Consider the following 25,124-nt stretch of genomic DNA (forward strand, 5'->3'; position numbering starts at 1 on the left):
AACTCTACCTTTCCAAAATATATATAAATCTTTTAACATATCATTTCCTTTTCAGGCTGAATAATAATTTATTTTTATATATCCATGTATTTATCTGGACAGTGTTTTTAAGTGCTTTCCTGAAGGTACCGCATAATGAGTATTTCTGTACAAATAGATGTGGTGTATCGATGATATTATCTTGCTGGAGAACTGGCGTAGAATGTATATTTGTGTAGACGTCAGTCCCCTCAGGCTTTAGGATTTTTTGAATATTTAGAGTCCATACAAGGCCAGGAAATGCTGGAGGCTGCAGAAGGGGAGGCAGAAGGTCACAGGACTAGAGGGAAAGGAAGCTGCATTTGCTATTTGGGATTACTCAAGCTCTTGCTCTCGCTGCCCTCTGCCACCTCTCAGGCAGCTTTCTGTTTCCTGAGCATCCCTACACACAGTTATTTCTAGCAAATGTCACCCTGCCAACCATATTTTTACCCTAGACTCAGGAACTGGTCTTCATTTTTCAGTCTTATACCAAAACTGTGTCACAAGTTTGAAAAAGGAATGTCTTCATTTCTTCCTACAAAAGGTAAGCCAAATTTCAAGGAAAACCAAGCCAGAAAATTTTCACTCAAAATATTAATCTAAAATTTGTTCTTAGTTCTTCTCTTTTGGGGGGAATTAAGTATCTTGAGCAGCAATAGAAAATTCAGATTCAATCCAGATAGTCATCAGAACAAAGAAAATGCAGTAGTGTCAAGGAAAAAAATTAAATTAAAAAAAGTGAAATAATAGGAAATATTGAAAAGGAAAACCCCAAATCCACAATTTCAGTATGTTCTAATACAAGCTGTAGAATATTCTATGTACTGTTCATTGTATTCTGTTACATGATTCACACCCTAGGAAAGCCTAGTCCCTCTATCTCTGAGTTCTCTGAATTGAGGACAGTTCATGGTGCATCATGTCTAGTCATGACTGCCCTGAACTCAAGGGGAATTTTATCTTCATCTTTCTCATCTAAACTTGTTCCCCCTTCGTTGAGTTTTATGGAGTAATATCCTTATCTGCATTGACCATTATGTATATGCTGAATATTTGTCACATATCCCTTTGTCCTTTCATAGAAGGCCTAGCTTGTTTTTTTATTTGAAGGCTTTGTAGAGGTTTTGTTTGTTGAAGATTGGTTTGTAAGAATGAGAGAGATCTTCCATTCACTGGTTTACACCCCAAACAACCACAACAGCTGGGACTGGACCAGCCCAAACCAAGACCCCAGAAACTCCATTTTGATCTCCCACGTGGGTAGCAGAAGCCCAAGCACTGGACTCTACTGCTGCCCTTCCAGGCCCATTAGCAGGGAGACAGAGCAAAAGAGGGACAACTAGGACATCAGCAGTAGCTCCTAAGGGATGCTGGCATTGTAGCTGGTGGCACCTGCGATGCCAAGACACCATTCCCCATTCCTATTGTTGTTGTTGTTAGTTAATATCTTTTATTAACTCTTCATGTACAGTTGCCTTCTGATGTGTTGAACCAGTAAGTCAGATGACATTTGCCACAATAATGCCTGTCAAAATGGCTGTTGGTAAACACCATAGGACCACATTCATCCAAAGGGAGGTAAAGGTAGCTAATTTTGCCATTCTTGTCTACTTTATAGGACTTCAGGACAGACAGCTTAACCTTCTTCTCTAATGCTTGTTCTTCTTGAGAGCAGTACAGGGTTTCCTTTTCTTGGTGCCACCATGAAGTCTCAACACAAGATGAAGAGAGGACTCCTTTTGAATATTGGAGTCTTACAAAGTCCATCCATATTCCAGTTGCTTGCCACTAATGATTAGTCTTTACTGATAAGCAGGAATTCTTTCCTTAGCCTGGATTTTGGCCTTTACATTTCCTGTTGTATCCAAGAATTCAGCCTCAAGCATGATGGTCTTCTCCATCAGAATTTTTTTTTTTTTTAAAGATTTGTTTATTTTATTACAGCCAGATATACACAGAGGAGAGACAGAGAGGAAGATCTTCCATCCGATGTTTCACTCCCCAAGTGAGCCGCAACGGGCCGATGCACGCCGATCCGATGCCGGGAACCTGGAACCTCTTCCGGGTCTCCCACACGGGTGCAGGGTCCCAATGCATTGGGCCGTCCTCCACTGCTTTCCCAGGCCACAAGCAGGGAGCTGGATGGGAAGTGGAGCTGCCAGGATTAGAACCGGCGCCCACACTCCATCAGAATTTTTACCAAGATCTGTGTCTTGGTTGTGGGCTCACTTCAGTGTCATGCTTCTTAATTCACTCTGCCAAATCTCTACCTTTAAAAACAAACAATAAAGGCGTAATACCAAGAATCAGGAGCTTCATCCAGGTCTCCCCTATAAGTTCATTGGCCCAAGCACTTGGGCCATCTTCCACTGCTTTCTTAGATGCATTAGTAGAAAGTTAGATCAGAAAGAAATGACCAGGATTCAAACCAGTGCCCAAATGCATTGCCTTCACTATGGGCCGTGGTTTCACCTGATGCACAACACCACTAGATCTAAACCACTATCTTTCAGTTAGTGTTTTTAGGACCTTTACACTTCATATTATTAATGATGTGTTAGGTCTCATGTCTGGTATTTTATTTTTAATTTTCTCTCTATCATCTCTAGTTTTTGCTTATTTGTTTTGTATTTCCTGCCTTACTGTAGACTACTTCAACATTTCTTAGACCTCCATTTTTATTTCTGATTAAGTTTTAAAACTATTTTTGGTGCTTTGAGTAAATCTCTTTTTGTACAATATTTTGAGTATAACATACATTTCTTTAAATATATATATAAGATCATAACATAATTCATTAGTATTATTTTTTACCAAGTTTTCTCCATGACTGCCTTTTTCTTGGTCTGTTGACTAATATGGGCTTTTTCTGCATGCATTGGCATTTCCAGATTGACAGTTCCTTCAGTTCTAAGTCTGGGGTATAGAAAACAAAAACAAGGCCTGGTGTGATCATTCCTTTGGGATCCCATATGGGTGCTAGTTCATGTCCTGTTTGCTCCACTTTCCATCCAGCTCCCTGGCTTGTGGCCTGGGAGAGCAGTGGAAGATGGACTTAAAGCTTTAGGACCTTTCACCCATGTGAAAGACCCAGAAGAGACTCCTAGCTTTGGATAGGCTCGACTCAGGCTGTTAGGCCACTTTGGGGGAACCAGCAATGGAAGACCTTTCTTTCTATCTCTCTCTGTAAATCTCCCTTTCCAATAAAAAGAAATAAATCTTAAAAAAAACAAAAGCCCAGGAAATGCGTCACTATATCGTTCTTCATCTCCTGAGACCTATAACTGATCTGCCTTTTTTTCTAGACTTTCTTTAAAAAAGATTTATTTATTTTATTGTAAAAGCAGATTTACAGAAATAAGTAGATACAGGGAGAAAGATCTTCCGTCTGCTGGTTCACTCCCAAAGTGGCCACAACGGCCGGAGCTGAGCTGAGCTGAAGCCAGGAGCCAGGAGCCTCTTCCATGTCTCCCATGCAGGTGCAGGGTCCCACAGCTTTGGGCTGTCCTCAGCTGCTTTCCCAGGCCACCAGCAGGGAGCTGGATGGGAAGCAGGGCCACCAGGACACGAACTGATGCCCATATAGGATCCCAGCGCATGCAAGACAAGCACTTTAGCCACTGGGCTACCATGCTAGACCTTTTTTATATGCTTTTCCAAGCTGTCTTATATTTGTTTTAAATATAATAAGCAGTGTTAGGAGCCACAGACTTATGGGCCTTAGACTTGGCCTACCTGACAGCCTGTTGTATTGCAAAGCCTGCCTTGGGCAAGCAGGGCTACGCAAGCAGGATATTAGGCCAGAACATCCTGTGTAAAGCAAGCAGAATGCAACCTCCACCCTCCATCTCCTGTTCAGATGATTATTTCCTCCCCTGTTTCAATATAGATGATTAGTTCCTTCCCTGCTCCAATGAAGATAATTACTCCCAGGAAACCCCCCTTCTCCTCCTCCCCTAGAGAAGAAGGTATATATATGAGGAGTAAAAATAAAGAGAGAGGCACTCTTCCACCAAGTACATGTGTCCGTGTGTTTCTCGGGCCAGCAGCCAGTGGCTAGCAGCCTGGCATTCCCAGTCCACCCTCAGGGTTTGAACGTCGTGTCGGGTTTGAGCGTCGTGTCGGGTTTGAGCGTCGTGTCGGGTTTGAGCGTCGTGTCGGGTTTGAGCGTCGTGTCCTGCAGGTCGGGACAAAGCAGGATTCAGGGTTATGCTTAATTGTACTTGGTGTTTAATTGTGCCTGGTGGGAAGGATACAATGAAGTGCATATACTCCACATCACTGCTGGAAGAGAACACTCAACCACCAGATGGTGCCCCTGAGTAGGTCAAGCCTTACTGAGCTTGCTTGAGCTCCAACAAGCCATTCAGCTAAACCAGGGTGTAGCTGTGAATTGTGTTTTTCTTTAAACCGTGGTTTCCCAATTGCATCGGAACTCAAGCAAATGGTTTCTAAAAGTGTTTCTGTTTGGTTTTTTTGAATGTGTCTTTACAAAACCTTTGTGATGATTCATATGGAAATAAAAGTAGTTACCGTTACTATTCATGAAGAGAAATTGCCATTTTCTATCTGGGTTTATTGAAAACAATCTCTACTCTCAGCATAGCTTTAAAAAATTAATGTTATAGGGACCGGCGGCGTGGCCTAGCAGCTAAGGTCCTCGCCTTGAAAGCCCCGGGATCCCATGTGGGCGCCGGTTCTAATCCCGGAAGCTCCACTTCCCATCCAGCTCCCTGCTTGTGGCCTGGGAAAGCAGTCGAGGACGGCCCAAAGCTTTGGGACCCTGCACCCGCGCGGGAGACAGGGAAGAGTTTCCTGGTTCCCGGCTTCGGATTGGCGCACACCGGCCCGTTGCGGGAGTGAAACATCGGAGGGAAGATCTTCCTCTCTGTCTCTCCTCCTCTCTGTATATCCGGCTTTCCAATAAAAAAAAAAAAATTAATGTTATATATGCATCCTGAAAAAAAATAAATTTGCAGTGTCTTTAGGCTACTTTAATTTCTGAATCAAATTTCCTTGGTATAAATGTTTATTTACTTTTTATACCAGCCCCACTTAATTGTTTATACAATTGTATAAATATATATAATAAAAAATAGTAAATCCATATTGAAAATCTTTAGAGAATGAGTTAGTTTGTTCTTTCATCTTCTAGTTTATATTTTTCATGCTTCATATGAGCTGTTTTTGTCCTGGGTAAAAATGCATATTGGATATATCCTTTAGCAGTCAAAAAGTATTAATTAACCATTTGATATATGAAGAGCCAACATATTTATTTTCCTAGACTTGATAGTTAAGTAAGAAAAATTATTAGGTATCCCCTCACTAAAGGCAGGGACCATAATCTTAAAATTTTGCAGGCTATGATAACTGCCATTTATACCTTACACCATAGAGAGGCCTACAAAATAGGTGTTGAATTAATACTGTGTAAATACTGTACACCAACCGATTACGCCACTGGAGCTCTGGTGTTGAACACTGAAGCCACTATTTCTGCCTTTGAAGGAAAGAGCTGTATTTGCTCATTGTAAAGCTAACTTAGGCCATCACACTGATAGAAGTCTTTTCTGTTTGAATATTAGGTGTTATACATATGCAGATCTAGAAATAATTAGAGATAATCAAATTAGGATTCCTAAAATAGATTAGTTATAGAGTAAGGTGCATAAAATCCAATACGAATCCCAAAACATTAAACAGTAATGTTAAAATATCCAACCCTTGCTAATTAAATGTTTTAAGAGAATCTACACGTGTGTTAGATATTGTGTTAATATGATGTCTCACAACTGACCTAGTAGGTGATTGAATTTTGATGTAAAAATTTGAAATGATGCCCTAAAAGTCTGCATGGAGAGAAATTTTGACGAAGAAGAAACTAGTCAAAAGCAATACCCGGAGTAGTTACTTGGCCTCGGCCTAGTGGTTATCACACGCAAGTTCCACTGCGGAGTACTTGGATTTGATTACTGGCCTTGGATCCTAATTTGCGCTTCTCACCAATGCAGACCTTTGTAGGCACTGATGGTAGTGCAAGTACTTGAATCCTGGACAACGCATGGGAAACCTTGATTGTGTTTCACACTTCTGGTTCTGGTCCTGGCCCACCCGTCCACTGCAGGCACATGGGGAGTGAACCGGTGATGCGAGCACATAGATGGCAAGGACTCAGCCATTTAAACCATCACCTGCTGCCTCCCACCACGTGCATTATTAGCAGGAAGATAAATTCCAAGTTGAACCAGGATTCAAACAAAGCATTAAAGTGTGGATATCCCAAACAACCCTGACACCCTCTTAAAAGGAGGTTGTATGTTCAGAGCAGGAGGGGATCTCAGGGTGGAACAGGAGGATTAGAGGGGGTCTGTATCCTAGAGACTCTGTATCCAGAGACTCCCAGAGGGCTCCCACATGCTTTCGCCACAGAAGCAATGGATACTTCATTGAGGATTGTCAGTATGGACACCGAGAACCGTATCCTGACTGCGTAGGAGATCACAGGGAATACGAATGCCCTCGGAGGCTGAGAACTCTGAGGTCAGTCATTTCCTTTTGGACTTCCCACACGGGATGGTAGCAGCCCAAAACCCTCTCATAGGGTCTGGTGACATGGAAACTACAGCCAGGAGCCCCTGGTGGTACTCAGAAATAAAAGGGTTGTAAATTTCCTGCTGGACTCAGGAGAGGAGCTTTCTCTGGTCCTTATTTTGTTCCAGTCTTGGCTCCCAGGCCTCTCTTACACTGACCATCAGGGTTGCTTGTGAGCCCCAAAATTAGTTCAGATAGACAGAGACTAATAAAGGCCAGCTAGTTGATAATCACGCAGCTTGTACCTTACTGATCAGGCTTCCCATCTGGCTTTTCAGATAGATAGAGAGACAGACAGACAGACAGAAAGTCTGGAACAGCCAGGGAAAAGGCCAACTAGCCTATAATCGCTCAGCCTGTACTTACTGCTCAGGCTCCCTATTTGCTTCTCCTGAACTTTACTAGGTAGGATGTAGAGTTAAATTCTTCCTCACTCACTGGGTTATTGGGGATTTTCCTGCTCACCTGCCTAAAATTTTTCTATTCTTCAGTTGTTAAAATGCAAAGTTCTGTAAAGCCATGCTTAATCACTATATACTGCAAAGTTTAAATTGTGGCTTAATTTTCTCTCCAAAAAACTTTATCAATTTATGACTGTTAATGCTAAACAAGATGTAACTGAATAGAAACTTTGATGTTAAGTTTGTACTCAGCTGTTGCACTCAACTTTGATGTTAAGTTTGTACTCAGCTCTCTCTTTTAGCATTAACATATATATAGATATATGTTAATGCTAAAAGAGAGATACTGCCAAAAAAAAAAAAAGAAAGAAAAGAAAAATACAATAATCCTGAACCTTAAAAAAAAAAAGTGTGGATATCCCAGTGTCTTCTTAAACACTCAGTCAAATGTCTGTTGCTTCAACAATTGCTGTCTTGTAGTTTTTTTGTGAGACCAGAAATGCCTACAAATTCAATAATGGTTAATATTTCTGGTGCAATATTACTAACTTAAATTATAACTTAATAGCTTTAGCTTAGTATCAACTAGTTAAATAAGTTATACATGAAACTTTTCCTATTGAATTTTTTCTTAAGGAAGATTAAATGTAGGCAGGCTCACCCAATTGCTTGATTTGCTGAAAATCTAAGTTTAGACCTTGAAGGAGTTCATGTGCACACAAGGAAGGTAGATAATGGAGAAGATGGAGATAAATTTATTGACTTGGAAGTAGGCCAGAGGATGGAAATGAGTATGTCTTTGGGAAGACAAAGGGATTTTAAAAAGAGTAGAAGATGTAGCAGTGAAAAAGCATGATGCGGCAAAGTTCATCATAAAGTCACAGTCAACTCCAACCACTGACAAATTTCAAAACAAAGGAGAAGTTAGCAGAATAAAACATATAAATATACCAGTTAAACTGTTTTGGTTTGGCCTGGCACGGTAGCCTAGCAGCTAGGATCCTCACCTTGCACGTGCCAGGATCTCATATGAGCACCGGTTCTAATCCTAGAGGCCCCACTTCCCATCCAGCTCCCTGCTTGTGGCCTGGGAAAGCAGTCAAGGATGGCCCAAAGCCTTGCGGCCCTGTACCCATGTGGGAGACTCAGAGGAGGCTCCTGGCTCCTGGCTTCAGATTGGCGCAGGTCAGCTCCGGCCATTGCGACTACTTGGGGAGTGAATCATCGGACGGAAGATCTTCCTCTCTCTCTCTCCTCCTCTCTGTATATCTGACTTTCCAGTAAAAATAAAATAAACCTTCAAAAAAAATTGTTTTGGTTGAAGCGGTTTAGGAGTATATAGGAACAAATCTCTTTTGAGCTCCTCCTTGGTCCTAAAAAATAAGGTTTTGAAATGACTGATCTATTCCATGCTTGAAAAACTGTGTTTCAGAGTAGTGTGATCAGTAAGCAGATGTTATGTGTTAATTCATTACAGGGAAGCATTCTCTTCAGGCTTTCAAAGTTGAAATATCTTTGAAGACTATTTTCTTACCCTTTTCCAGAAAAGTGGAACCAGCTAGAACAATCACTGCAGTTATTTGACTCTCTTTTTTTGACTCTCTTGGGTGTTGATTTGTGTTTTTTAGCTTTTGGATGTAGTCTCCCAACTAACCAAGCAGAATATGCAATTGCTGGTCCTGGGACGGAAGCACATGCTAACACAGCGTTCCCGGTGGAGAAAGGATGAGATGGAAAAAATACAGAAGCAAGCCAGCTGTTTTTTTGCTGACGATATGTAAGTAGTATCAGGTGAATTTCAGTACACGCCAGTTACCTACCTAGGAGCTACCTACTTTGACATTTTTTTTATCATATGTATGTATTATACTCAACTGTAATCATTGACTTTTTGTTATGACAGCAAATAGCTGGGAGAAGCTACTTGTGAAGGAAAGAGGTTTATTTTATTCTTTTAAAGATTTTTTTTGTACATTTGAAACGCAGAGTGACAGAGAGAGAATTTCCATCTGTTACTTCCCTCTCCAAATGTCTGTAACAGCCAGGTCTAAGCACAGCTGAAGTGAAGATCCAAGAACTCCTTCCTAGTATCATGGTGGCAGAGGCCCAAGTACTTGGGCCATCTTATACTGCTTTCCCACTCGTGTTTACAACAAGCTAAATTGGAAAGGGACCAGCAGCATCTTGAACTAGCACTCCAGTATGGGAGGCCAGCACTGCATAGGCAGCTTAACCCACCATGCCACAGTACTGGAGGCAAAGAAGTTTATTTCTAATTAGAATTTTGGAAGTTCATGATCCAAGATCAGGCAGCTTCACAAGTTCAGTGTCTGATAACCATGTTCTTGCTAGCAGAGTCTCAAGGTGGCACAGTATATGACATGAGGGAGTGCTTATAAAGCCACTGTTATTGTGTCAAGAGGGCTCTGTCCTAAGAAGTTAATCCAATTTTTAGAAAGATTTGCTTGTTTATTTGAAAGTAGAGTTACAGAGAAAAAGAGGGAAAGACAGAGTGAGAGAGAGATCTTCCATCTGCTAGTTTACTACTCCCCAGTGGCTGCAGTGGGTCCTGGAACTTCTCCCAGGTCTTCCACATGGATGGGTGCCAAGGCTCTAAGGACTTGGACCATCTTCTGCTGTTTTCTCAGGCACATAGCAGGGAGCAGAGCAGAAGTGGAGTAGCCAGGATAGGAACCAGCCACCATGTGGGATGCCAGTGTTATAGATGCCAGCGTAACACTGGTCTCTAACCAATCTAATTTAGCCACTTCCCTCAAGTCCCCACCTCCAAGCATCATAATGGGGTTACATTTCTGCCCTCTGGGTACAATTAGCATAAGGCTTTGGGTACCAGACCTGCAACCAATAATAGGCCTTTGAGGTACACCCAAACTAATATCCAAAGCATAGCATCAATAAAGCACAGTTCCAGAGAGAGACAGAGAGGGAGTGAAAGAGTGACATCTGCCCACCGATTCACTCCTGAAATGGCTACCCTGTCCAGGGCTGGGTCAGGCTGAAACCAGGAGCCAGGAATTTTCTCCCAGTCTTTTACTGGGGTGCAGGGGACCAAGGACCCAGGCCACCCTCTGTTGCTTTCTCACGTGCATCAACAAGGAGCTGGATTCTAAGTGACCCAGCCAGAAATCAAACCAGCAGCCATATGGGGTGCTGGCATCACAGGCCATGGCTTTACTCGCAACAGCACAGCACTGGTGCCTCAACATCGTTATTTATTTATTTATTTATTTATTTTAAAATTTTATTGGGAAGTCAGATATACAGAGAGTAGGAGAGACAGAGTAGAAGATTTTCTGTCCACTGAGTCACTCCCCAATTGGCCGCAACAGCTTATGCTGAGCTAATCTGAAGCCAGGAACCAGGAGCTTCTTCCAGGTTTCCCACACGGGTGCAGGTTCCCTGTGCTTTCCCAGGCCACAGGCAGGGAGCTGGATGGGACCGTGTCTGCCGGGACACAAAGTGGCACCCATATGGGATCCCAGAGCATGCAAGGTGAAGACTTTAGCCACTAGGCTACTGCACCAGACCCCTCAACCTCATTTTTATTTTATTATTATTTTTTAATTTTATTTTTTAAATAATGATTACATGGTTGATCAGGGTGGGAAGGATTGAGGCTTAGGGAAAATTGGGTGAATTCATTGCTTCCAAATTTTCTATTTTTTCTTGTTGTTCCTTGGGGAAGGAGAGAAACAAAGGGGGAAACCACTCGTGACTTTCCATACATCCCAGTACCCAGGGATGAGGAACGGCCACCTCATATCAAGCCAGAGTTTCAATGTGTACATACTACAAGGGTTCTGTCCAAGTGGTTTGGATAGTTCTGAAATGCTGCCGATTTTACCAGTCCAAGGATGATGTCACCCTCCCAATGTCCATTGGCTCCATTCACCGAAATTTTTTTGCTGTCATCATTTGTTTGGGGTTGTTGTCCAGTTAGTTCTGTTCTGCTACAGCACCAAATGTTTCCATATTCTGCTTTTACAACAAGGCCTGTGTTCACTGCTCCACCTTTTTCATGAAGTTTGACATGTTCTTGCAGACGAGTTTAGTAGCTGGTCCATGTGTCCCAAACATCGCCGATCCCCCATCCCTGGGGCTCACAAACCTAACATCCACCTAGTGTGAGGGCCCCAGGAACCCAGGACAGGAGACCCAGGCCCCACCGGGTCCCCCACCCCTGAGGCTTGTGAACCCAGCACTCAGCTAGTAGGCAGACCCTGGGATCAGAGCCAGGAGACCCAAGCCCTGCCAGAGCCCCCACCCCCTAAGGTCACAAAACCAATACGAGGGGCTCAGGAACTCATCCCCCACCGCACAGGTGGACCCCATGACCTGAGCCAAGCTACCCGAGCCCTGTCAGATAGCCCGTCCCTGGGTCTCATGTACCTGGGCCCAGGCTGGCATGACTCGCCTCAGCTCAGCATCTGCAGTCATATTGCGCAGCCCGGCCTAGTCTAGCCTGCCCCCTCTTCCAGCTCCTGTTGACAGGTGCTGCAGCCTGTCCCATTCCAGCCTGATTGCTGTCGCAGTCCTAAAGTGAACTGGCTGGTGTTACGGCCTGATCTGGCTCCTCCTGCCTCCTGCCCTGGTTCTCAGATCTGCCAGTGGGTGTAATATGCTGGCCCAGACTGGTCTGTCCCCAGACCTGCATCACATGTATGCCCGCGGGTACTGTAACTTGGCATGGTCTGGGCTGCTCCTTGCCTTGCTTCTTGCACTCACCTGCAGGGGCTGAGTCCCAGTGAAGGAGTTTCCCAAGCTCCTCCATCGGGTCTCTTCCCAGCGGCAGTTCCCGTGCACACTAATGGGCCATTGGCCCAGGTTGGCTTTGTCCACCTCCTGTCATGACAAGTACAGTGGTCTTGTTCAACCAGCCACACCCATTCTGGTTCTTGTTGCTGGTTGTTGTAGCCCAGCGCTAGCTTGTCTGTGCCCACACATGGCTTTCACATAGCTTAGAAGGAGTCAAGACCTAGTCTGGCCTGTTCTACACCTAAACTGGCTCTCACGTGTACTAGTGAGGGCTGGAGTCAAGCCCAGTCTGTCGCTCCACCATCCCAGTACACTCACCGCACTGGTGCAGTCTGTAACCAGGTACAGCCACATCTGCTGCCCTCAATCCTACTCTCATTCTCAGTGGGAACCCCAACCCAGCTGGGGCGCCCCTTTAGCTCCCCAGCAAGGCCTGACCCTACCTGCAGTTCTTGGGCAAGCCAGCAGAGGTTGCAGTTCCACAGGGGTGAAACCACATTGCCCCCACAGATGTTGCTCTCAGACCCACTTCTCTCACTCTTGTTCTCTCCAAACCACTTTGATGTCAGTCCCCTATATATATACACATGTTGTACGCTTATCGATGGAAATCCCTCAGCTGTAATTCCTAACCTGGGCATAAAAACCACAGGTCATCTCCCACTGCCACCTGTGTGATCCTGTCATCCCCCTATATATCAAGACCTTCTAATTGTGAGGGTGCACCCCAGGGCAGCCCAAGGGGCTTCCAGGCACCTATGCAGGTTTAAAAAAAAAAGCCTAACCTGCAGGATGGGGTGGTCCTGGAGGCCTGCCGAGCTTCCCTCCCTTCAAACTCATTTTTAAAGAAAGATTTGACACAACTGACAAAAACAGTTTGTATAACAGAATAAAGCAATTATGTGAGGAAATCAGGACAGAAAAAACTGGAGGAAGATTCATCAGGAGTGAGATTAGTACATAAAATAATATGTGCAATAAGATCTTAACTAGATAAGTTGCAAATACCAGTGAGCATCTCCTATGTTCTTGAAAAAACAGTAATAAATCAGACCGAGCCCTTGCCATCTTAGGACTTACAATAAATGGGTAAGCACATAAGGATCTCCTGCCCCTCCAAGCAGTCATCAGTCAGTGCCATAAACACAGTAAAGGTTGAGGGGGCCAGCAGAGGGCTTTCTGAAAGGGAACCTGTGGTGGGAAGGAGGGAATCATTTGAGAAAGGAGGAAGGATGATGGCAGGAACATGCCAGATAAAGTGTTTGGTCACCTCCTGGCAGGAATCAGCATGACAGGCCTGAAGAAACCAACGCCTCTGTGAGTGGCTGTCCCACCAGAGGGGGAGTGATGGTCATGGATTCTGAGCTCAGACAGAAAGCCAGGACCTTATATACCTTACCTATCTTTGATAGATAAGCAGGTGACCAGAGTTTTATTCTAAACATATAGAGAAAATTGCCATTGAGTTACAGTTTACATGGAAGTCAAAGGAACATGGAGAACATGGCCAGTAACAAAATGTACAGTGTGCACATAGCACCTACAGACTTTCACAATGTATTTCGGTTTCCCAAAGATTTATGCTGACAAGTATATTTCACACTTTGCATGGATAATGAGTACTGTGCCTCAAAGTTAGGTCTAGATTTCATTATTTAGAATAGGATAACTCTTAAGACTTTTTAGTGTTACACAAATCACTCTTTTTTAAAAAATTAATTTATTTATATATGTTTATTTGAAAGGCAAAGATGTACAGAGACAGAGATCTTCTGTTTGCTGGCCCATTCCCCCAGAACCCTCAGTAGCTGGGAGTGGCTTAGACCTGGATCAGCCCAAAGCTTACAGCCCAGAGCTCCATGTGGGTCCTCCCCAAAGGAGAGCAGAGACCCAGGTATTTGGGTTATCACCTGCTGCCTCCCAGGATGTACAGCAACAGAATTAGAAGTAGAGCCAGGATTGCCTGTAGAATGCCCTAGGCACTCGACGTGAGATGCAGGCATCCCAAGCTTAAGCGCTTGATCCTCCAAGATGTACAATGGCTTTCAGTGCATGAGGCAGGAAGCTAACCCTGCTTCCAGTTCTCCTCAGACAGTGACTTTAGGTTGGAACATCAGAGTACAGGCTTGGAAATCAGTGTCCCCAGGTTCAGATCCTGGTCTTACCATTTCCTATCTGAGAAGATGTTTCCCTTCTCTGTGCCTCCTTCCTTCTTAGAACACCTTCTCAAATATATTACAGAGATTAAATAGAATATTTGTAAATAGCACACTGAAACGCAAGGTACAGCACAAAGTACATGGAAAACAGCTAGCTGCTATCATCACCATTCTTATTTTTCTTATATGGAAGAATTGGGTGAATACAAAAGGTTTCATCAAGAAGCCTTTCAGAAGAACAGTGTTGTGGCACTGTGTTTTAAGCTTCCACTTGCCACTGCAGCATCCCATACTTGAGTGCCAGTTAGAGTCGCTACTCTAGATCTGATCCAATTCTCTACTAATGCACCTGAAAAAGTAACAAATGATGCCCAAGTACGTGGGACCTGCCACCTCTGAGAGAGAGAAGGTAGAGTTCTAGGCTCCCCCCTTCAGCCTTACCCAGTCCAAATCATTACAGACATTTAGGAAGTAAATAGGCAGATGGAGGATCTCTCTGCCTTTCAAAGAAATGGACAAATAAATATTTTTTTTAAAAGCACTCTGTTGAAAATTGGTCTCACTGCCTGCTTTAGACCTGGTTTTATTACATTATCTAAATTTCCAAAATCAGTTGTAAAAATTGATTTGCTGACTTGGTGTGTTTTTGGATTTTAAAATGTAAATTTCCAGCATTAATCCTATTTTTTAAAAAGATTTTTTTTTATTGAAAAGGCAGATTTATAGAGAGGAGGAGAAACAGAGAGGAAGATCTTCCATACAATGGTTCACTCCCCACGCAGCCCCAGTGAAAGCCAGGAGCCTCTTCCAGGTCTCCCAAGCAGGTGCAGGGTCCCAAAGCTTTGAGCCATCCTCAACTGCTTTCCCAGGCCACAAGCAGGGAGCTGGATGGGAAGTGGAGCAGCCAGGATTAGAACCGGCCCCCATATGGGATCCCGGTGCATTCAAGGCGAGGACTTTAACCACTAAACTACCAGGCTGGACCCCATGAATCCTATTTTCTACTAATGTGCCAAAGAAGGCTTTTCAAACACACATTGAAGTACAGAGAGAGTGCGATCAATCTCCACGAAAGTGTCATCCACTTCCAACAGTTACATCTTTGGCTAAGCTTGTCCTGTGTTAACTGCCACGCTGTCATTTTCTTTTTTCTTCTCTTTTTATCCTATAGATTTTTTTAAAGCAAATCCCAGTCATTTTATCATTTCACTTGAAATACTTATGTTTGTAAGATGAACTTTATATGGTTCTACTTTTGGTCATTTCGATTAAGGCATATATACCAGGCGTGATCTTCTACAAGATCATGAAACATGCATCTTATGAAAAGATTGCATGGGTTTCAAAACTTTTCGCAGTAAAATTAATGTCTTTTAATCCTGTTTTTCACATGCTTTTGAAATCCCCTTGTGGATCACATGTTGAGATCTGGATTTCCTGAGCCAAAGCAATTACTGCTATTTTTACAGCACATGTACTCAATAGTAGTGGTAAGGCTGACGGTCTGTTGGAAACTCTGAGCAACTGGGGGGCTTCCAGACATTCAGCCAGGGCTGCGCACATGCTGCTTTAAGAGAGCAGCTTCAGCTTTGGGGACAGCCAGTTATGTGGTGGTTTGCAAAAAGTGTCAGCATACCCCAGGAGTCTGTTGGATGGTTCTCAAATTTGAGTGAAGAAAAAGAAAACTGGTGTACCCTGCGATGGAGGAGGCAAATAGGCAAAATATGGAGAACAAACTTTGTAGTGTAAAGGAAGTGAGAGAGCCCCTGTGAGCTGTTAGAACCTCCACCCTGCCCTTCTCCTCTGCTTGCCATCACCTGGCAGCTGAGGACTTGTGGGCGGTTCTTGAGCTTCACTGAGCCTCACATTGGTGAAGAATTCAGAAGCACTCAAGGAAAAGTAGGAAAATAAGGAAGAAGCACAGTAAAATGCTTTCCTCTGCCTCCTTGAGTGTGCTTAATTGTTTCCTTTCTTATGTCTGGTTCAGCTCCGAGGATGATCCATTCCTTCTGTATGCTACCCTGCACTCAGGAAACCACTGCAAGTTTATCACAAAAGACTTACTGCGGGACCACAAGGCCTGTCTAGCTGATGCCAAAACCCAACGCTTGTTCTTCAAGTGGCAGCGGGGACATCAGCTGGCGATTATCAGTAGGTTTCCAGGATCAAAAATAACCTTTCAGGTATGATAACTGTCTTTTATGTGCTATAACCAAGACACATATATAAGAATTTAGCATGGTGGAAACAATGGTGCAACCAGTTGGAGGCTCTGAAAGCTCCATTTGTCTCAGTTTCAGTGTGCTCATTGGTGTTAGCCGGTTCCTAGAAACCAAGAGCCGGAGCAAAAGTGTTCACAGGTTAACCCCAACTTGATGGACATACGGAAAACACCTGAGATGTCATCACTTGTGACCTCAATTATGTCATCAGTTACAACTTGTCATGTCTTACTTTCCTGTTTAGTTGGTATCAAATGATACCACAGAGACGGTAAGCAAGGTCAGGTTTGTTTCATGATACAGAACATCTGGCCTGCTTTTCTCAAAAACAACAAAAAAAGAAAAATAGAGGTGAAAGGGAATTTCCAGATTAAAAGACAATTAAGAACTAGTTCAGCCTGTCCCAATGTTATAACTTTATTTCAGTTCCTTTTCAAAGAAGCTATGAAGATCTGTGTACACACATAATAATTGGGAAAACAAATTGTAGAAATTTGCTGATGTTAAAGGATTGTTAATTTTTTAACTATAATAATTGCTGGAGGCCAGCTCCAACTGAGTTCGGAGCTCGGGAAGGATACGTGGAGTCGGCGATAAAGACAGACACAGACACTGTCTTTTGGTGCCCTCTGCTAACAGCTTAAGAAAAAGCTGTCCTTTTTATTTACTCAGACACATCACAAGCCTCTGCACAATCGTTTGATTGTTCTATTTTTACTTCATGACTAAGTGGGCATGCACAGATGTTTGGTTATTTTATTTTTTACTTCATGGTCAACCAGGTGCTCTTAAAGATACGATAATCATTTTCTTCAAAGCAAGCCATTATTCATTCTTCAGTAGTAGCCATTGGGTGACAGCCAGGACTCCAAGGCCAAGGCACATGCGATTACCTGCTAATCAGTTATACATTCCTACTACATTTCAGTTTCCACAACTTGCCCATCATTTAATGGGAGAAATATGTCACAAGGAGAAAAACGTAAAAATCCAAGACAAAAGTTTCAAATATTAAATCCTCCTACAACTACAGGCTCTACAACCCCTTAAATAATCAAACAATAATCAAAAGCATATCTCTATGATATTAATAAAATCACACTATAATCCCTCTAAGTTAAAAAATTATAAAAGCGGCTAAAACAGTTACATTTTCTATGTTCTAGAGTTGCAAGGACAGGCCAGCCTCTAGGGTCACAGTAACTATGCTTTTGCCATAACAGTTTCAGCTCATACTCTCATCACTTCCATTCGTTTGTAAGAGTCTTATCAAGCCATTTCCCAGAAGACATGCTACATATCTGGGCCATATTCTAGGGCAATGGGTAGGCACCCAATAAGGTGTCCAGCAACGGCATGGGCCTAATTGTACTCCTGTGTGTAGTTAAATGCCCACTCACCAGGACATTATCAATAAACATTAACTCTCAAGCTCACATCAGTCACAAAAGCCACCTCACAGGGGCAAACAACAATGCCTCAATAGATCACAGAATTCTTAGTGGGGTGGTTGAGTGTCCATGCAAAAAGGGGGTGAAACCGCGTCAAGGTAGTCACAAAGACATCCACCAGGCCTTGCCAAACAGCTGGAAGCTCCCTTGGGCCCTGCCAAACAGGGGAGCTGTTCTCTTCACACCTTCGTGTCATCCACACCTACTGCACAGACCCCAACAAATAATGGTATTGACCTTAGATTTAGAAAATTATTTCATCTCTTTTGAGATACTACGTATCAGAGATTTACTTTAAAATAATAGAGAGTTGGGGAAAGGCCAATGAAGTGGATGGGCTTTACGTGAAATAACTTAGCTAGTTATTGCTTTGTGAAAATTCATTGTAGTGTCTATCTACTTGGCTGTGTTTAGAATTTCTCTCACTCACATACAAAACTTACAAAGGCAACAGGTATTTAACCTACAGAATGACCCTCCCCCCTGCAAAAAAAATAAATAAGTAAATTAAAAGGACTTTTGCTATTAGAGTTCATCTTCATGGCTAGCTGCTCTTTGAGAAACCAGGACCAATTAAGACAGGAATACTCTGAGGCAAACTAAGAAATTACTAGAAAAGAAAGGGAAATGGCTAAGGAGGCCTGTCTGTGTTGTTTTTTACCCAACAGCGGATTCTCAGCTATGACACGATAGTGCAAACAACTGGAGATTCGTGGCACATACCATATGATGAAGACCTGGTTGAAAGATCTTCCTATGAAGTGCCAACCAAGTGGCTTTGCCTCCACCAACAGACATAAAGTCTCTGGAACTCCAAGGTCAATTGATGTTTGGTGCCCTGCCAGTTGGCATCTGAGCTCTGCAGTGGATGTTTGCTTAGGGCTTTGTCCTGAAGATGGAAGTGTTCTCTTAACACACTTTCCTTGCTCACTTCATGTGTCAATAAATAACTTTTTTAATTAAGAGAGAGATATTTTCATAACCAGTTGCATTTTCCTCACTAATATTTGTTTCCAGTACTGTGTCCAGTGTTGGGGAAACCAGAGTGACTGGGAGTGCTCTTGCTATCCGATTTACTACCCTTGACCTCACCTTCCTGGCCCACCAACCAGTCCATGTAGCCCTGAACTACTCAAGGTGCTTCTAAACATCTTCTTCCCTCTCTGACACGCTCTCCTGACAACATGGAATCAGTTTGTGATGTGTGACAAGCTGGCCAGGGCAGCCAAGGCTTGCTAGCATAGCACCTTCTGGCTACTGACTGCCTAGTGGAGAAAGGGCAGCAATCCCTTTTCTTTAGACCCAGATTGTTTCTTCATTCTGTGATCCTTCTTCCTAGTTGGGTCAACATTTTGAACTAGTTTATCCTATCACTCAGTTTTAGAAATTCTTAAAGCATATAGATCATTTTATTTAACCAATTTGACTTCTTTCAACAAAGTGGTAAAGTTTTATAATTATCCCTATTTTTAAAAAAATTTGGATATTGATTACATAATTGGGAGGGGTACATACCCATGTGGGCCTCTGATTAAGGTAGGGAGGGTTGAAAGAGATAAATGTTTTAGTTTTTTTTTTTTTTTTTCCCTCCTGTGGCTACAAGGGGCAGTGTGGCTGGGCAGGGGCAGGGGGTACGTTTAAATGGAGGGCTTGGCTGTTTGCTGTGAAACTACATCAGTGCCTAGGGATGAAAACAGTCATTTAATGTCACCCTAGTGACCCCAGTGTGGGGTGAATATTCCAAGGTTGGTATTTGAGTGCACTCAGTAGCTCTGAGACATTGTCGGCTTCGTTGCATCAGGGCTGAGAATAGCTTTCTACAGTCTTTTGCCTGGCCAGGTCTACTTTAAATGCATCCACAGATCTAGACACTTGCAGCAAAGCCTGACTAGGAAGTTGTTCAACCTGTTCTGCTTTCCATATTTTCATGAGGTACTCAACATTCTATTGTTGGCTTAAATGAGCTGGCTGTCTTCTTCCGTGTGCACCTGGGTATGCTACTATTGCACAGGTGTCAACCACTGAGGAGGCCCAGTCCTGAAACATGCACTCCAAGGTCAGACTGCACATCCTTGTGATTTTCCCTGAGGCCAGGATTTGAGTCCAGTGGTCTAGTTGGGGAGTCTCCCAAGAAATCTTGCCTGGCAAGTCCTCAGACTTGACTCTTTTGTGCACCAAGTTAGTGCAGGGTCATGAACAGTGTGTCTCCTGTACCAACTAACACAAGTACCAGTGGATGCAGCTGACTGGTTAGTCCTGACCCCAGCCCCATCTCTCAATGCACCAGGAGGACCTGCAACCTAGCTCAGCCCAGCCTGCCCCCAGACTTGACTCTCAAGCACACCAGGTTCTGCTGCCTAGTCAGAACGACTCTAAATAACCCCCACAAGATCTGCCTCCAGCCCCAGTTTTTACTCATGCTGGCAGTTCTACAGCCTTGCCAGGCCCAGGCTGCACCATGTTTTGGTTCTTTTATTCACCAGTGGGTGCTGTAGCCTTACTCAACTCAGCATGCTGTTAGATCTGGCTCTTGCACTCGCCAGCAGGAGCTGTGGCCTAGCAGGTGAGTCCCCAAAGTTCCCCCACCAAGCTCACTCCCAGCCCTGGATCGTGGGTGTCCCAATAGGTGCTGCTTCCCAGACTGACATGGCCCACTGTTAGTCCTAGCGTTTACCTCTAGATTAAAAGACAATTAAGAAATAATTCAACCTGTCACAATATAGTAACTTTATTTCATGGTGACAGAAGCCTAAGTACTTGGGCCATCATATGCTGCTTTCCCACACATATTTATAGGAAACTAATTTGGAAAGGGACCAACAGCAGCTTGAACTAGCATTCCATCATGAAAGGCCAACAGTGCACAGGCAGCTTAACCCACCATGCCACAGTACTGGAGGCCAACAGGTTTCTTTTTTTTTTTTTAAGATTTATTCATTTTTTTTTATTACAAAGTCAGATATACAGAGAGGAGGAGAGACAGAGGAGAAGATCTGTCCAATGATTCACTCCCCAAGTGAGCACACCGGCCGGTTCTGCTCCGATCCAAAGCCAGGAACCAGGAACCTCGAACCTCTTCCGGATTTCCCATACAGGTGCAGGGTCCCAATGCATTGGGCCGTCCTCGACTGCTTTCCCAGGCCACAAGCAGGGAGCTGGATGGGAAGTGGAGCTGCCGGGATTAGAAATGGCGCCCATATGGGATCCCGGGGCATTCAAGGTGAGGACTTTAGCCGCTAGGCCATGCCGCCAGGCTCAAGAGATTTATTTCAAATTAGAATTTTGGAGGTTCATGAACCAAGATCAGGCAGTTCCATTAGCTCAATGTCTGATAACCATGTTCTTGCTAGCAAGAGTCCCAAGGTGGCACAGTGCATTGCATGGCAAGAGTGTGTGTGTGTGTGTGTGTGTGTGTGTGTGTGTGTGTTGCTCCTTATAAAGCCACTATTAGTGTGTTTAGGGGCTGTGTCTTAAATAGTTAATCCAATTTTTTAAAAGATTTATTTATTTTTATTGGAAAGGCGGACATACATAGAGGAGGAGAGACAGAGAATAAGATCTTCCATCCAATGATTCACTCCCCAAGTGAGCCGCAACGGGCCGGTATGCGCGCCGATCTGAAGCCAGGAACCTGGAACCTCCTCCAGGTTTCCCACGCAGGTGCAGGAACCCAAGGCTTTGGGCCGTCCTCAACTGCATTCCCAGGCCACAAGCAGGGAGCTGGATGGGAAGTGGAGCTGGCGGGATTAGAAATGGCGCCCATATGGGATCCCGGGGCGTTCAAGGTGAGGACTTTAGCCGCTAGGCCACACTGTCAGGCCCACTAGTTAATCCAATTTTTAAAGACTTACTTATGGGCATAGCACAATAGCCTAGTGGCTAAAATCCTCACCTTGTACGCACCAGGATCCCATATGAGCGCTAGTTCTAATCCCAGTGGCCCCGCTTCCCATCCAGCTCCTGCTTGTGGCCTGAGAAAGCAGTCAAGAATGGCCCAAACTCTTGGGACCCTGCATGGGAAACCTGGAAGAGGCTCCTGGCTCCTGGCATTGGATCAGTGCAACTCGGGCCATTTCTGCTACTTGGGGTGTGAATTAGCAGATGGAAGATCTTCTCTGTATATCTGACTTTCCAATAATAATTTTTAGAAAGACTTGCTTGTTTAGTTGAAAGCAGAGGTTACAGAGAGAGGCAGAGACAGAGAGATCTTCCATCTGCTAGTTTACTACTCCCCAGTGGCTGCAGTGGGTCCTGGAACTTCTCCCAGGTCTTCCACATGGATGGGTGCCAAGGCTCTAAGGACTTGGACCATCTTCTGCTGTTTTCTCAGGCACATAGCAGGGAGCAGAGCAGAAGTGGAGTAGCCAGGACAGGAACCAGCCACCATGTGGGATGCCAGTGTTATAGATGGCAGCATAACACTGGTCTCTAACTAATCTAATTTAGCCACTTCCCTCAAGTCCCCACCTCCAAGCATCATAATGGGGTTACATTTCTGCCCTCTGGGTACAATTAGCATAAGGCTTTGGGTACCAGATCTGCAACCAATAATAGGCCTTTGAGGTACACCCAAACTAATATCCAAAGCATACCATCAACTCTTTTTTTTTTTTCCTTGAATAAACCATAGTTCCAGAGAGAGAGAAAGATCTTCCATCTGCTGATTCACTCCCCAAGTGGCTGCAATGGCCAAAACTGAGCTGATCTGAAGCCAGGAGCCTTTTCTAGGTCTCTTACATAGGTGCAGGAGCCCAAAAGACCTGGGCCATCCTGTGTTGCTTTCTCAGGCTATCAACAGGGAGCTGGACCTAAGTAGAGCAGCCAAGACATGAAGAACCAGCAGCCGTATGGGGTGCTAGCACTTGCAGGCAGAGGATTAGCTTGTTGAGTCATAGTGCCAGCTCCAATGAACATATCTTTTAAGAAAAAGTAAGTTCCTCTGAAAGCCTTCTATCAGATTTCTGATGAGTGGCATATAAAGATGGGAGGGATATAAGAATTCTAGGTCTTTAGAGCAGAAATGAACTTGAAGAGTATGAGGTCCAGTAGTCACATTTTAGAGATGAGGAACAGACCCAGAAAGATGATGAGTTAATGGAAACATTTCACCTACAACATGGCTCCCAGGCAAATATTCCCACTTTTGCTGAATACTGTGAGTTATGCTAGTGTAGATCATGAAGTTTCGGTCAGATTGAATGGTAGCACTTTCCATATTTAGTTTTAGAAACTTGCTAGCCACAAGTTTCTAAATCTCTTTTTCAGATTTATTTGTTTGTTTGTTTATTGGAAAGATAGGTTTACAGAGAGAAGGAGAGACAGACAGAAAGATCTTCCAAAACCAAGCTAATCGGGCCCGGCGGCGTGGCCTAGCGGCTGAAGTCCTCACCTTGAAAGCCCCAGGATCCCATGTGGGCGCCGATTCTAGTCCCGGCAGCTCCACTTCCCATCCAGCTCCCTGCTTGTGGCCTGGGAAAGCAGTTGAGGACGGCCCAGTGCACTGGGACCCTGCACCCGTGTGGGAGACCCGGAGGAGGTTCCAGGTTCCCGGCTTCAGATCGGCGCGCATTGGCCCATTGCGGCTCACTTGGGGAGTGAATCATTGGATGGAGGATCTTCCTCTCTGTCTCTCCTCCTCTGTGTATATCTGGCTGTAATAAAAATGATTAAATCTTTAAAAAAAAAAAAAAAAAACAAGCTAATCCAAAACCAAGAGACAGAGTTTCTTCTGGGTCTCGTACGTGGGTGCAGGGTCCAAGGCTTTTGGGCCATCCTACATTGATTTCCCACACCATAAGCAGAGAGCTGGAAGGGACGGGGCAGCCAGAACACAAACCAGTGCCCATATGGGATCCTGGCCATTCAGGGCAATGATTTAACCACTAGACTATTGCACTAGGCCCACATCAAATTCTTTTTCCTTGAGTGAAATAGCTTGAGTCTTAAGCAGGAATGGAAAGGAAAGATGTATTAAGCAAGTATCTGAGTTCTGATCTATATCTTCTGTTTATTTTTTAAAAAGGGCCTAGCAGCTAAAGTCCTCTCCTTGCACGTGCCGTGACCCCATATTGGCGTTGGTTTGTATCCCAGTGACCTTGCTATCCATCTAGCTCTCTGCCTGTGGCTTGAAAAAGCAGTCAAGGATGCCCCAAAGTCTTGGAACTTTGCATTCATGTGGGAGACCCAGAAAGAAGTTCCAGGCTCCTAGCTTAGGATCGACTCAGCTCCGGCCATTGCAGCCACTTGGGGAGTTTCATAACATTTAGAATAAATATAAAATTCTAAATATAATATTTAGAATTAGACGTTCTTCCAGAGCCAGCAGGATGGCTCAACTGGCTAATCTCCGCCTGCAAGTGCCAGCATCCCAGGCAGGTGCAGGATCCTAAGGCTTTGGACCATTCACTGCTTTCCCAGGCCACAAGCAGGGAGCTGGATTGTAAGAGGATAGCCAGGACACAAACAGGCCCCATATGAGATACTGGCACTTGGACGTGGAAGATGAGCCAGTTGAGGCAACATGCAAGCTCCAAGATAAATAAATCTAAAAAAAAAAATAAAGAATTAGAGATTCTTTCAAAACTTGTATATAAGTAGATAGAAGTTTCAGTAGAAGTAGAAGAGACTAGGCAATAGTTTGGAACCTCCTGTAGCACAGGGAGGGAGAGAATTGCTTTTATTTTTTTTTTTTTAAAGATTTTATTATTATTGGAAAGCTGGATATACAGAGGAGGAGAAACAGAGAGGAAGATCTTCTATCCAATGATTCACTCCCCAAGTGAGCCGCAACGGGCCGGTACGCGCCGATCCAAAGCCAGGAATCCGGAACCTCTTCCGGGTCTCCCACGCAGGCGCAGGGTCCCAAAGCTTTGGGCCGTCCTCGACTGCTTTCCCAGGCCACAAGCAGGGAGCTGGATGGGAAGTGGAGCTGCCGGGATTGGAACCAGCGCCCATATGGTATCCTGGGGCTTTCAAGGCGAGGACTTTAGCCACTAGGCCACGCCGCCGGGCCCGAGAATTGCTTTTAAAATATAGAGTCCTCAGTAAAAATTGAGTTATCAGGTTCATGTTTGTGTGTGTATTTGTGTTTTAGGTATCTCCCAATGTTTCAAGAACATACTTAACACACTAAAAATTATCATTCTTTCTGAAATTTACATTTAACTGTTCATCCTGTGTTTTTATTGGCTAAGTGGCAACCCCAGGTGGAGATAAATAGAAATAGGAGGGGCAGAGGGAATTCTAGCTTCTGAATAGCCCGATAGCCCAGCAGCCCTTGTAGGAGGCAGGAGGCAAGCATGAATAAGAAAGGAAGTTTATGAAATGCACCTGGGAAAAACTGAGAGAATGGCCTGGCACAGTAGCCTAGTGGCTTAAGTCCTAGCCTTGCATGTGCCAGGATCCCATAGCGTCACTAATTCTAATCCCAGCAGCCCTGCTTCCCATCCAGCTCCTGCTTGTGGCTTGGGAAAGCAGTCGAGGATGGCTCAAAGTCTTGGG

The 25,124-nt window shown here is 44.1% G+C and overlaps 1 protein-coding gene across 2 annotated transcripts in view; it reads left to right on the forward strand.

The window, feature by feature from the left end:
- The window catches only part of PRORP (protein only RNase P catalytic subunit), a 150,091-nt gene extending 131,516 nt beyond the window's left edge, over window positions 1-18,575 (forward strand). For both annotated transcript variants that reach the window (XM_058666338.1, XM_004584757.3), the window contains exons 6-8: window positions 8,645-8,793; window positions 15,939-16,134; window positions 18,293-18,575. In XM_058666338.1, the coding sequence (XP_058522321.1) occupies window positions 8,645-8,793; window positions 15,939-16,134; window positions 18,293-18,424 (477 nt within the window). In that variant the 3' untranslated portion in view covers window positions 18,425-18,575. The remainder of the gene's footprint in view (window positions 1-8,644; window positions 8,794-15,938; window positions 16,135-18,292) is intronic.
- Window positions 18,576-25,124: the final 6,549 nt, after the last annotated feature.

This window comes from Ochotona princeps, chromosome 6 (genome assembly GCF_030435755.1).
Source record: "Ochotona princeps isolate mOchPri1 chromosome 6, mOchPri1.hap1, whole genome shotgun sequence".
NCBI lineage: Eukaryota > Metazoa > Chordata > Mammalia > Lagomorpha > Ochotonidae > Ochotona > Ochotona princeps.